Here is a 13322-nt window from a genome sequence, read left to right on the forward strand (position 1 = left end):
TTTGAACAGTTTCTAATTTTAATCATGTACTGTCCAAGTATGGACATTATTAAAACAGTACAGTTTTATGCCAACAGTATTATGTTGGCTTCTTGCTACTGAAGAAGGTGGACTATTCCTGTGTTTATTTTAAAAGTCTTTGGTAAGTAATGAATTTCATATATGTTTTAAAGACAGATATAACATTCTGGGAACAAAATATTAGTTTTAATACCTCTTTAACCACATATGACATATGTTTTCACCTACAAACTCCTACATTTCATATACAATTCTATTATTAAAAAAGGGGGTGAAACGAAAGTAGCTGTAAAAAAATACTTTGTCCTCAGAACAGGCTCGTTTAAATTTACATTTACAGCCAGTAATTTCATACTCAGTATATATTAGTCATGTCCAAACATGTATCTTTATGCTCTGGAAGTGATCTGATAAGGACTACTGAAGCTAAGTATTCTAGAAAACATGTTGATGTTATATAGAGTTCTGGGCATCACAGCCTCTGATCAAATAAGAAAGATTTGCAACAAAAAAGATGATGCTGACCTTAAACTAATCACCTCCATCTGGACCTTAACCCTCAACTATAAAAGTCACATTTCCCCTAAATACCAGCCACATGCCATACTTTAACATAATATACATTAAATTTTCTAATTCTTTATCACCACAGTTAATGATTTTTATCTCCATTGCAGGCACTATGATCAAACTGTTTAAGGCAGAAACAGATACATAGATTAACATTAACATTTCGCATTTATGAGAATAAAATGTACTTACATGACTATTAATATACTTTGTTTATATACTCTGTAACACTTCACATTCATGAGAATAAGATGTACTTAAATGACTATTAATATACTTGGATTATATTGTCTGTTTAATGAGTCTAATAGGGAGGCCACACTAGGTAACAATGACATTTCTGCAGTTGATATTAACAACATCTGGGACACTGCTGTTCCATCCCCTCAATAGACAATACTTGATTAAACTCACAGTTCAATGGCTTTATTCCACATGATGACATAGCCTGAGAGAGTGAATGATTCCACATTGACAATGTGAATATTTCCTCTTTCGGTGCCCACATATAGCCATTTGCTTTGGAAAGGCAGATGACAAAAAGTTATCCTGCAAGAGAGTGTCCAAAAAAAAAAAAAAAAACCAACAAAACAAAATAAAGCCTTTTATAAAAGCTATAGTTCTTTAAATCTCTAACACTACCAAAAAACTAGAAGAAAGGCAGCATGCAAATGGGAAGAAATATAACCATTTACTTTTGTCATGTACTGGTTTTGCCTGCTTTTCCTACTTCTGGGAGGTTCACGGGCAATGTAAAACTTGGATTAAATAAGAAACAGAAACCATGGTATTCTAAAACTGTTAGACAATTCAAATAAAAATCACACAGTCACCTTGGAAAACTATCAATTGAAAGTTTTTCTTAAGGTTTCTGCCATTTTAAACTTAAAATTCACTACTCCTATGCTATAAATTATAAACCTCACTTTTAAATCTACTGTTAATTTCAAGTTTTAAAGAACAGAAGATTTTTTAGAAGTAACCTTCTGCTGTTTTAGCTGGTTTCAAGTGAGGAGATGAAGGCAGAACTTAAAGTAAGACAAATGCAAGTTTACACATAACCCAAAGTATCCCCAAAGAGCAAACCTAAAATCAATACTAAAGCCTATGTAATTATAGAAATCATTGAAAAAGTCGTTTAAATTTTGGGATATTACTTTACTTAAACCATGCTTTAATTTCCTGCCTTCTGCTTTTCTCTTCTGTTGCTAGAGGAGAATATCTGAACAAGAAACAAAAGCTAACAGCTGTCTGTACCACCAGAGAACTGTTCTGTGACTGTAGATCCACTGCAAACATTAGTATTTGAAAATTTAGTATATCTGACCAACTTCTTCAGTCCTAATTACTGCTTATTTTGTCTTTAAAATTGCTAAGGTATTGATCTCCCTGTAGGAATTGCAGTTTCTAAAAATATTTGAGCTTCCTGTAGAACAGAAATACTATCTTAAAAGTTAAAGCCTAGAAACTTGCCCAAACTAGAAATTCTAAAACATTTACTCTGACAAGATCCAGTATGGAAATAAATGAGACAAAATACCTAGACCACGACCACCAATCTCAGGCTTTCACAAATGTTTCCATGATATGGTAAAATATTTATTCAATGGCAATTTGTTCTGTCAGTTCTAATCCTTAGCTTTACAGATTTGCACTACTTCTTATTTTCTCTCTGTTGGACTCCTTTCTTGCCAAATCCAAGCATCACTTCACAAGCCTGTTCATAATTATTTATGCAAAGACCCCAAACAACTTAGACCCTTAGATGCTGTATATACACACTTGGCTTCAGCAAGAAAACAACGATTAACAGCAGCAATGCAAAAACTTGCTAATGGCTGAAAAGATGTTAAATTGTATTACAAGCTTCAAAAGTTAAGGTTCCCATACCAACTGGATCTCAAGTGTACCATTTTTACTGTTTTATATCATTATTTTTTTTTTCTAGTTAGGGAATGCTGTTTGATTAAGCCAATCTTCAATTTCTGCATTTTCTAATTTTCTTGATTTCCGGTGCTTGAAAGGCTGTATTAGCTTTTTTCAGTGATGTCTTAAAGAAGAAGAGAACTATGTACAAGATTTAAAATGCTCCTCTAGCACACTGAAGTTGTAGAGGTTATTACATTTTTATTATACACAGTAATCTGCACATACTGCAGTTTCACCAGCATCCTTGAAAAAAAAAAAAAAAAAATGATTTTATTAGATATTAAATCACACATCTCTACATACTCTCATTAGGCAGACCCCAAAAACCTTATTGCCCATGAGAAAAGCTCTCCTTATATATAACCAGGGAAGTGGTGCAGTGTGAGGCACGAGGTGAAACACAAACCCTCGCTCTGCAAAGCCACAGCTTCTCTTCGTGCCAGGACTTTCCATGCCAGCAGGTCCTGCAGGCAGGCCTGTCAGATCTAAAAGCACAGCTTAGGAGCCAGAGACTGCACTCAGGAGCAGGGCCACAGGTCCATCCGTTTTGACCTAAGAGTTAATACTGTCACCTCTGGTTGTCCAATGCTCTCTAATTATGAAAAACAGAGTCTACCTCCTATCATCTAAAGGGAGGCAAAAATATAAGTCGGGGCTGAAACTTCGAGTGCCACAGAAAAAGGGCAACCCTTACAGAAAAAAAGTGCCTCTGACCACTTACTACACTTGACACTTTTCTTGAATAGTTCTGAACTTTGCAGCTGTACTCAACTCACTGCCTGCTCTGTGCAAGTAAGATTAATTTTGTCAACAGTTAGCATGCAATTAAATGCTTCCACATCAAAAGAGTAAATTACAGTTGAGCAAGTAGCTTTACAAAATATTTACAAAAATCTCAAAATCAGAAGTTGAAAGGACTTCAGAATTGTCATGTAAACACATGCATATAAAACATACAAACAAATACAAAACAGCTCTTAACCTTATCCTTCAATATATGTACTTTTACCAGTCTTCTACCATAACAAAAAGTGCTGGATGAATATCATATCGGCTAAAAACATTCTTTACAGTTGTAACGGTTCACAGCACAACTGATGACCAATTAAATCCAAAAGTTCATCATACTGATCCTGCCACATTAAAAGAATCAGTTTCACCTTGAGTGTGATAAGCGTTATTCCACTCACAAACGTAGCTTCATTTTCTGTTTCTTTTTTCCCTTGTTGATAAACAAAGGAGGCATGCCTTCCACTTTCAGAAATTAAATTACAGTTTTTTCTACTTGAAGTGATTCTTTTCAGACACTTCATTTGTTTTAGCACTCAATTTACAGGACATTTCCAACATTGAAGGCCACGTACTGAGCTTCTTTTTCCAATATTAAGGCTACACCTTAAACATTATGTGAATTTTAAACAATGTTGGAAAACATATAGCCCCATTAGTAACTGAAATTCAGTGAAGATACAAGCATCCCAACATACTGTGAAATCATAATAGCATGTCAACACGCAAACTACATCAGTGGCTAATGAACTATCTTGCTCCATTCAAAATGGGGCTGGGGATTAAAAGGAACTCAAACTTGTTTTGGTGGAAGCAAACAAAACAGGACTTCAGTCACAGGGTCATCCCCTTCTCAGTGGTTAGCAACCACCATTCTTGTTTAGCACTTGGTCAAGGACAGCAGACATTTTTCTGAAAAGCATACACTTTCCTTCAGACATCTATCTTTCTACCACCACAAGACCAGAATAACAGAATCTCTCCATAACATATGTACCATCAACACAACTAGAAACTGCAGTATGATGCTCTGCCCATTTCCACAAGTCAAGCACTCTTCCCCTTTTCTCCCTACCCCAAAAGGGATCCATACACAAGAGCCTAAAGAGAGAGAGAGAGAGGGGGGGGGGGGTGGAGGGAGGGAGGGAAAGGGAGAGAAACTGCACAGACCGAATTCAAATAAAATTTCTTTGAGAGCCTTACTTGAATACAAATCCCAGCTGCCTGATAAAAATCAGTTAGTCAAAAGAGCATCACACACACTTTCCTGTATCAAACCATTCTGACCAAAAATACTAGCACAGAGACATCTCTCAAAACAAACAGAAAAAAACCAAAAACAAACAAAAGAAAACAAAAAAAAATAATAGAAAGGCTTTTGCAGCCAGCTCTTTCATGGCACAGTGAAGTCACCATGTTATCTCATCTCCTACGTCTCCTAGGAAATTTCAGTTACCTCATTAAGTATAGCACATTCTGTGAAGCTGATGGAACTTTTAGCATATTACAACCATTGTGCACAGTATTTTATTCCAAATATTTCACTGTCCCATCACTGTACAAAGAACAAAATTCTCTTTATAGAAGAAAGCAAGGTTTTAAGGAGACGTTTATTTTGTCAAAACCTGAAATCTACAGTAAGATTTTAATATATGCTAACATCGCTGCTAGAATGAGATACTGTTATGAGGCCCAAACAGGTAAGGCAATTCTAAATTCTAATATATCTGAACTTTTCCCTAAGCACAAATTCACTTCCTCACTCCATACATATTCATAAAGCAAAAATGATGAAAAAGTTGTTTGCGAAACACATTTCTGCAAAATTATATAAAGAAAACCCACTAGTGCACTAGCAGCAGAGAACATTGATAAAAGAAAAATGCCAACACTCACAAAAATATTTCTTTTCTTACTGTACTTAAAATGTAATTTGTGCTATTGCTTATGGGAGAGTATTAACAGTGACAGGAGAGTCTTTAAGAAGCAGTACGTAAACATACTGAAAGGATTTCCTTTCTTAGTTGCAGACCACACGCCTCTTCTGATAATCTGTCAAAATTAGTTAAGAAAAATCTTTATTGTGATCATTCCACAACATATCAAATTAGTAATTACAGCAAGTTATATTATTCCTAAGAGGAATCCTAAGGGGTCTATATCCAGACCTGGTAACTACAATAGGCTTAAAATACCTGTAAGAAAAAGGACAGGGTGAGGGGGCATACACAGAGGAAGAATTCCTCTTAAACGTATCCTAAAATTGTCCCCAGTAGGATCATACGGACAAAGGCAGTACATCATATAAACTGGACGAGGTACTTCACTCCCATGTATTTCCCATAACACCACTCCAAATGATGCTTCTCTGAGTACGTTCACTTGGACAGCTGCCTTCAGAGAACCTATGTTCAGTATCTGCAAAGGACTGCATAAGTAATTTCAGGTGTTCACTAGTGATGTTAAGATGGGAGTAACAGGGAAGTAAGAGATGAGAACAGAAATAAAACAGGAGACCACCACCATCTACTGATGTGATAGTAGGGCTATTTAGACCTCTTTCCAGAAGAAGCTCAATTCTAAAGCTTTTCCAAGTTGCTACATGTATCCATATTTTTATTATGCACAATGCTCCTAATCTACTTCTTGGCTTATATGTTCTCTCCTTTACAGAGTCACATTTCGCCTCATTAATTCTCACATTAGAGATGGCTTTTCAACTCCAGTTGGACTCCACTCAGAAGGGATCTCCATGTTTTTACACGCAAACAGAAAAGGACCACTTCAATGTTTGTAATGCTGGCAAAAGACCCCTCCACACAAACTTTTTGGGTGAGGGATTTTGAAGAGCAAGGCAATTTTCCAATATTGAAGGAATACACACCCATATCCTAAGGATTTGAGGATCCTTTTCCACAGTAAAACCTACTGCCCTATGTATTCGTGAGCTCATGTTAGCACATATGATGCGATTCCAGGAGTAACCACCACCTTTGGCATGAGAAAACACCTGGGTAGCTTGCTCTAACATATGCAGTTTAGGCTGAATATTTTGTCTTGAAGTCATGCATGAGGACTTAAACAATGGCCACACGTCTGAGATGAAGCTTTCCTATGGGACAAGGAAGAATTAATTACGCCCATCACTGGTGCACACAGGTCTGTCATCAGACAGACAGAGTTTAAAGATTAGAGGTTGAAGTCTGCCTGGGGAAGCGGCAGCTGGCCATTATGTGTCTCAAAGCACTGAATGAACACTAGACTGCAGGAAAAAAAGTTAATTAGGCAATGAAGACAATTTCTGGAAGTTGTTTCTTTGAAACCTGAAATCTCAGAGTAACAAAACCAGGCACGTCAGTTCTATGGCAGTGCCAAAGGCAGTAGAAGGGAATAGAGAGGCAACGCTGTCTCGTCAGCTGCACCAACACGTGGCAACTCAAGTGCACTCACTGCTTTAGGAAAGTATTTTCCAAAGGAATTTGATCTTTGTTGATACAGCAAATCCAGACATTCAAAAAGAACCCAAACAAAACAAAGAGTTCCTTCTCTCTCACTAACTTATTGAATCAAGATGAAACCTTCCAAAAATACATTGTGGATCATCAACATTTTCAAGTCCAATAACTAAAAGGTTTTAGATAACAGTGTAAGGGTAAGAAAACTAGAAATTCAGTTTTTAAAAAAGTGTTCAAAACTTAGTGGTGTGTCATATACTAAACCTGTACTTGCTATATTTTTGACTTTACAAAGATTTCAAATATTAACCTATCAGAAGTTTGGATATGTATTTGTAATCTTTCTGCTACTAAGTTATACTCTATTCAAAAACACATAGGGCACCAGGGGGGAAAAAAATCATCATCCCAGAAAAAGGCTGCAAGTGAAACTGTGATATTAGCATAACTATTTCACACAGAAGGGAAAAAATAATGCCTCACTTATCATCACCTGCTCTCATGGGCAGAAAAACGCCTGTATGGCCTTCTGCTATCCGCAAAGTGGCAGAATTGGTCAGTTTTTAAATGCAGTGAGGGGAAAGGAGGGAAAAATTCTCTTTCCTTTAACTAATGTCTGCTAATGCATGACCTGGGATATAAAATTACAATATTTAATGAGGTGACCTCTATACCTCTATTTCTTTCAACATCAAATCAGGGAATCCGAGACAGCTCAGGAAGGATAACAAGTCTCTGATTACTAAACACATCTTTCATCCATGGGTGAGTGATTTTTTTTTTTTTTTTTTAAAGTTCTTCACACGTACTTAGCTATAATTTTAATGTCTCTATCTTCAAAATACATAATTTCTCTCTCTCTCCCTTTTCTTCTGCTTTGTAGCAAAGTAAACTATTACATTTGTCTTTCTTACCCTCCCCGCCATTAATTTTAAAAATTAAGTTAGGTTGTTGCTGCATCCTCTCTGGGTTCTGTGAAAGTCACCTGTCCCACCAGTGATGCGTATTAGACATTTCACATCTTAGAACAGCATGACATTTAATAATTCTTGTATGGCAAGAGCAATAAAGGCAGATAGTTCATCTATCTCACAGCATTCTTTCAATACTTAAATAAGAAGTTTTAACTATACTTATTTCAGAGTTAATCTAGTCTAACATTTGCGTTTGTTCCTAAGTTCATATAAATTCAATGAGGTTTGCATTACACGTGAAAACACAATAACTTTATTATGTGTAGGAATATTTATACATGTATGTAGATGACAAAGAAACTCTACTGTCATTTAGTGACGAAATCTTTCACAGACGCACAAATCCTAGGACAGCAAGTAAGTCCACACACTATGGACTGTATATTCAGCAAAGGATTACCACATGCGTTAACCTGCGTTGCAAGAGTGCATCACCCTGCACTCTTTCCTGGCCCCTACACACTGCTCCTTCTTCATTCCCACAGTCAGGGAGCAGTGGCCAAGCTTAGTACTACATTGGTTTAATACTTTTCTAACTTTCACTGGTAACTAGAAGAACACGGAGCAGCTGCAAAACCCACACAAATGCGACAGGAACAAAAGGCTAGAAAACTTGCAAAACTAGCTTGCTTTGTACTGTGCTTCTGACATTTGCCAGTGATTTAAACTAACAGATTTGTTATGTATCAAAAACTTCAACCACCACCAGTTCAAAAGAATTATTTTAAATTGCTAACCATCACTGGTACAAAAAGCAGTCCATACCTATGAATCCATTAAATGGTCATCTTCTTATTTACAATTTATTAATACTCATTTACAGATTCAACAAAAAGTAGCTTCTTCAAAGACTCTTGGCATTTATTTTTAAAGAAATAAGTTTTACTCAAATTCGAAAAGCTGTAAGTTACCTAATCAAGACATTTTGCACCACTTTGAACAAAGTCTGTAATGGATAACACACACACAGAATTATTTTAAAAGAAAGTAAGAATTTTTCTCACTACTTCCCGCCTTTAAAATTCAGGAGTAGAAAAGCAAGAACTCACAACATCTTCCAGTCATGTACTACAGAGACTACACTCTCGATTAATTAACAAGTTATTTAATAGTCAAAATTAATTTTGAAATGACTATCCAAAATGTTCAACACATGACACACATTTAAAAAAAAGCTATGTCCATTTTTGATTTCTTAATTGACACATGTTCAAAACAAGCCTGAAAGAAAGGTAGCCAAGCCAGGTTACCAGCAGATGAAACAAATATCAACTCTGGAAACTGCATTTTTTTAAACAACGTGCAGTCACTCTTGCAGATAGGTAAAATCAGAGAATTAGCCAGAGCTGATAAAAAGTTGTGCCATGAGAATACAGAATTCATTGAGTCAACGCCCCTCACCCCACACACACTTAAAGAAAATTTTTTTAATGATTCAAGAGTAGTTTTTAATTAAATCTTTTTATCTGGGTAGCATGAATTATTTCAGTTAGCATTGTATGCTACAAAATTGTTTATTGCTCAGGTCTAATTCTTACCCATTAAGCTCTGAGATTGGAAAACCAAAACTGGAGAAAACTGGGCCACACGTTAAACCCAGCTGTTATTAAACAGGACACAAATACTGCTGATGCAACGTTCACGCGCTTACGTCCAGGGGCTCCCAATCAGGTTTATAATCTTAAATTTTACTATTTGCTCCAGGACTCCATAAATGCTGATATAATGGGAGAAGTTCTACAGTCATTCAGTAATATTTGGCTTTGTTTTCCCTCCAGGGACATTTTTTCCAGTTTGTTAATTTATTTATACTTTTACCCAAACTGATTTCCAAGACACTGAAGTTGCTTTCAAAGCACAAGCCTGCAAATTAAAGTATCATTAGAGAACAGATTACTACAAGGCTCAATTTCAGTATTTAATATTTTAATAATTCATGTTAGAGAAGTTAGTTATACTTATGAGCAAATCTTAATCCCACAGCATAAATTTTTTAAAAGGCTTTATTAATTAGGTACCTAACATCTTAGCACTTGTGAATTGAGAGACCCAGTTTTATTCATGAGTACTCTTCTTGATAAACTTAGTAGTTAAAACATAAACCTGACCCAAGCAAAACCAATCTACTTCAAACCTATTAGCAGTAATTAAAGCAGTAAGAGCTCTTAGTTATTTAAAATCACCAATTTAGAATCAGTCCCCAGTGATTTTGTGCAATTCTCTGAAGTGCTAAATCAAAACAATTCCCTAATAGTTAGATTACACACTTTATTTTACAAATTAGTCAAAAGAAAACACACTATTCCAAAGCACAGGTATCAGTTATCCAGCATGATTTAATAAGTGGCTATTATAGCATATGATTCTGGGCTCTAAAGTGTCCTCTCTACCTCTAGAAGCTATTATAATGGCTACTTTAAGATTAAAAAGTAACTCATTACTGCAAGTATAAACCTTGTCTATAGAAGTGATAACTACGGAATACATCACCAAAAATAACACAGAAACTCTACATTCACAATTCTTGATAATTACAGCGTTCTCACTACACTTTTTAGCAAGACATAGCACTTTGCCTGAAAAATCTGAACTCTGCCCAAAATTTATAAACTACTACGACCACTCAAAGTGACATGAGTGACCTAGACTCCTTTCCCACCTTCCCTCTTGCTGATAAGGGCACATAGAGTTCAACTCCGTGCCAATGGCTTTGCTACCGAGAATACCACATTTGCAGGAAAACTATAGCCTAAAACTTCTTCTGTTTAAACAAAGATATCCACAGATCTCACACTTTTATCCAGCTTCAACAGACTTGCGCACACAATCAGAATCTCCTCCTTACGCATCCATTTTAAAGTGTAGCAGGAGGCAGTCATTCATTCATGTTTAAGGAAATAGTTACAAGCCCATATTCACGAGTGGTTTCAGGCTGCAAGTCCACATTTTACACCAGCACTTAACTAGGTGCTACAGGTAAGAGCCCAGTCACCTGAGAAAGGGGGAAGGAGGATAAAGTTAGGTTTGGATACACCACTGTATCGCCCGTAGCTGCACGGTCCTCCTTACACTAGATGATGTGAAACTCATTCTTCACTCTTCAGCTCTTCTTTTATACTGTAGCAAGGGACACTGGCACGGCACTTCTCGGGGCTGAAAATTTTTCTCTGTTTTGTGCGTGAAAGTTTATCCATAGTGATCATGGAAATAACCCCAAAAGGGACTCAGAAACTGCTTAGCCCTCTGCCCCCCAAAGAACGATAACCTGGATCTAGGTCATTGTGACAAATTTGTTTTTAACCTGTTCTTTAAAACTACAAGGTTACTTCATAAACTACCAGACAGTCTGTTCTAGCACTCTGTACCTCTGTAACATTATATTTTCGAGGTTTTACATCTCTTTTGCTGCCTATTACGCCAAGACCATTACTTCCTGCCCTATTCAGCAGGGGTACAGATCACAGATTATTCAACGCTCTTGCTAGTCTCCCCTGAACTCTCCAAGCAGCTCATCTCCCCTTTCGAAGCATGTTGCTCAAAGCTAAACATAACATTCCAGTTGAGATTTTACCCATTCTGATAGCAGGACTCCTTCCTAAAAACTTGCAAAAACCCAGTCACAAATATATCCCAGTAAGCGTCTATATTCTTTTCCAACAATCACAATACTCTCAACTTGTGTTCATCTAGCAGATCCTTCATAGCCTTTTCTGCAGAATATAGGATGCAAAAAAAACCCCTACATGTGCAGCTAATTATTCTTGTTTATGCCTTCCTCCACTGAATTTCATTCCTCCCTCAAGCCACATTTACAACTTGAGATAACTCTAAATTCTAATCCTGCTCCCCAACATGTAGTTTCTCACAGTTTTCAAATTAAAATAGATACATTACTGCAATATCCAGTTTTATTAGCGGTAACAAAAAGAACTACTCCACTTTCTGTATTCTTCCACTTTGAAAAGTAAGCATTGTAAAGCTAAAAACCATCTAAAAATTGATATTAACTTGCATTCGTTTCCTCTAAAACACGTCTCCTTAACTTGCTTACAAGGCTGCCATTGGACTCGCAAAATTTTTAGTCAAAATCAGTTGGGTCTTTTTTTTTTTTTTTTTTTTTTTTTAAAACTTCTCTGGTACCCACAAGAGTTCTAACAAGGCAGAATGGCAGAATTTAGTTTTTTTTTTTCTTCCCTGATGAACGGAGGGGAACCTCCGATCCAAAAATGGTACTTGTTTCCCTGTTGTCTTGTAGGTGCATACTTTTCTTTGTTCCAAAATTTCTACAGACACATAAATTAAAAGTATTCTTTCTCTCCATCAAAAAACAATAATTAAAAAAAAAAGAGCATTGATGTTCAGTAAAGCAACAATACTCAGCGGAATTGTAAAGTCATTAAGTTTAGGTCAGCGGTGTCTCTACTGTCAAGCAATTTAGAACCCTATCAGTCTCCAACTTAAACTCAATGCAAATCCAGTTTCAACTATTTAACAAGTTATTTACTGGAATGCATTAATAAATACAATGTTATATTTGCGCATAGTGCCACGGTAATGGACAAAGCAATAATAATTCAATTCCTACCTTTCTCGGTTAAATTTGAGTGAATGAAGTATAGCAGGTCTCTTCTGACGTAAGTTCCATAGGTGTAAGGTGTCATCAGCCAAGGCACTCACAAGAGCTCCCTATTAAAAATGAAAATTTTACTCAATGTATTTTCATACCCCTAAGATTACATAAAATAGAAATATATTACATATATACCAACAATATAAAGACATCTTTATAAGCACGTGTCTGTGCTATGATGTGACAGATAAGTTGGAAGTAGTAGTGCTGAGATACCTGATCCGATCGTATCTGTTCAACCACATTTGTTCAGTGCTATACTGAGGCATGAGAGGGAAAAGATGCGGAGAAGAAAGGAAGCTTATTACAGTGTGTGCATGTCATTTCCCTCACACACACATTTGTAGTAAACTAAGCAATGAACTCAACTGCTAATATCTACTACATACTGACAAAGTTAGTGAGGTTCAACATTACGACCAAATTGGAGCTACAAGTCCTTCTACAAACCCAGCTCTGACTAGCTCAAGAACAGCATAACATCAGATACAGAGATCATACATCACTGAGCTGACACATCCCCAGAAAAACGCGCCTGAAATTACTAAGAATCAAATTAGGGATCTTAGCACTATGCTCTACAGCCCAGCAGAAACATGCCTCCTGCCTCTTCTGAGCTGATGTTTAAAAGAGTAACTCCATAAAAATAAAATTAACTACCCACTGAAACTGTTAGCACTACTGGTACTAACTATTGACTTACTACTTCCAGGGATAACTTGCAATGTTCAAAGATACGAATAAACGTTCCTAGAAAAAAAGGTTCTCGCTTATAGCAACAGAATACTCTAGAGATAAAGCTATTTCCAACAGTAAGACAAGCATTTTGTATGATTAAAAAAGTTAGCCTGCTTATAATTGTTGTTACTGTTTGCCACTCATGGAAAGAGTCACTTTTGTTATCTGTATTCTGATGCTCCCTTAATGAGAAATTGAGGAAAATAGATTGTACAT

General features: G+C 36.3%; 1 protein-coding gene across 9 annotated transcripts in view; it reads right to left on the bottom strand.

Moving 5' to 3' along the window:
* Positions 1-13322, bottom strand: part of STXBP5 (syntaxin binding protein 5) — a 112344-nt gene that overhangs the window by 66161 nt on the left and 32861 nt on the right. For all 9 annotated transcript variants that reach the window (XM_068938795.1, XM_068938804.1, XM_068938803.1 and 6 more), the window contains exons 4-5: positions 12324-12424; positions 1006-1140 (exon numbers count right to left, since the gene is read on the bottom strand). In XM_068938795.1, coding sequence (XP_068794896.1) covers positions 1006-1140; positions 12324-12424 — 236 coding nt within the window. The remainder of the gene's footprint in view (positions 1-1005; positions 1141-12323; positions 12425-13322) is intronic.

This window comes from Struthio camelus, chromosome 3 (genome assembly GCF_040807025.1).
Source record: "Struthio camelus isolate bStrCam1 chromosome 3, bStrCam1.hap1, whole genome shotgun sequence".
In the NCBI taxonomy this organism is placed as follows: Eukaryota; Metazoa; Chordata; class Aves; order Struthioniformes; family Struthionidae; genus Struthio; species Struthio camelus.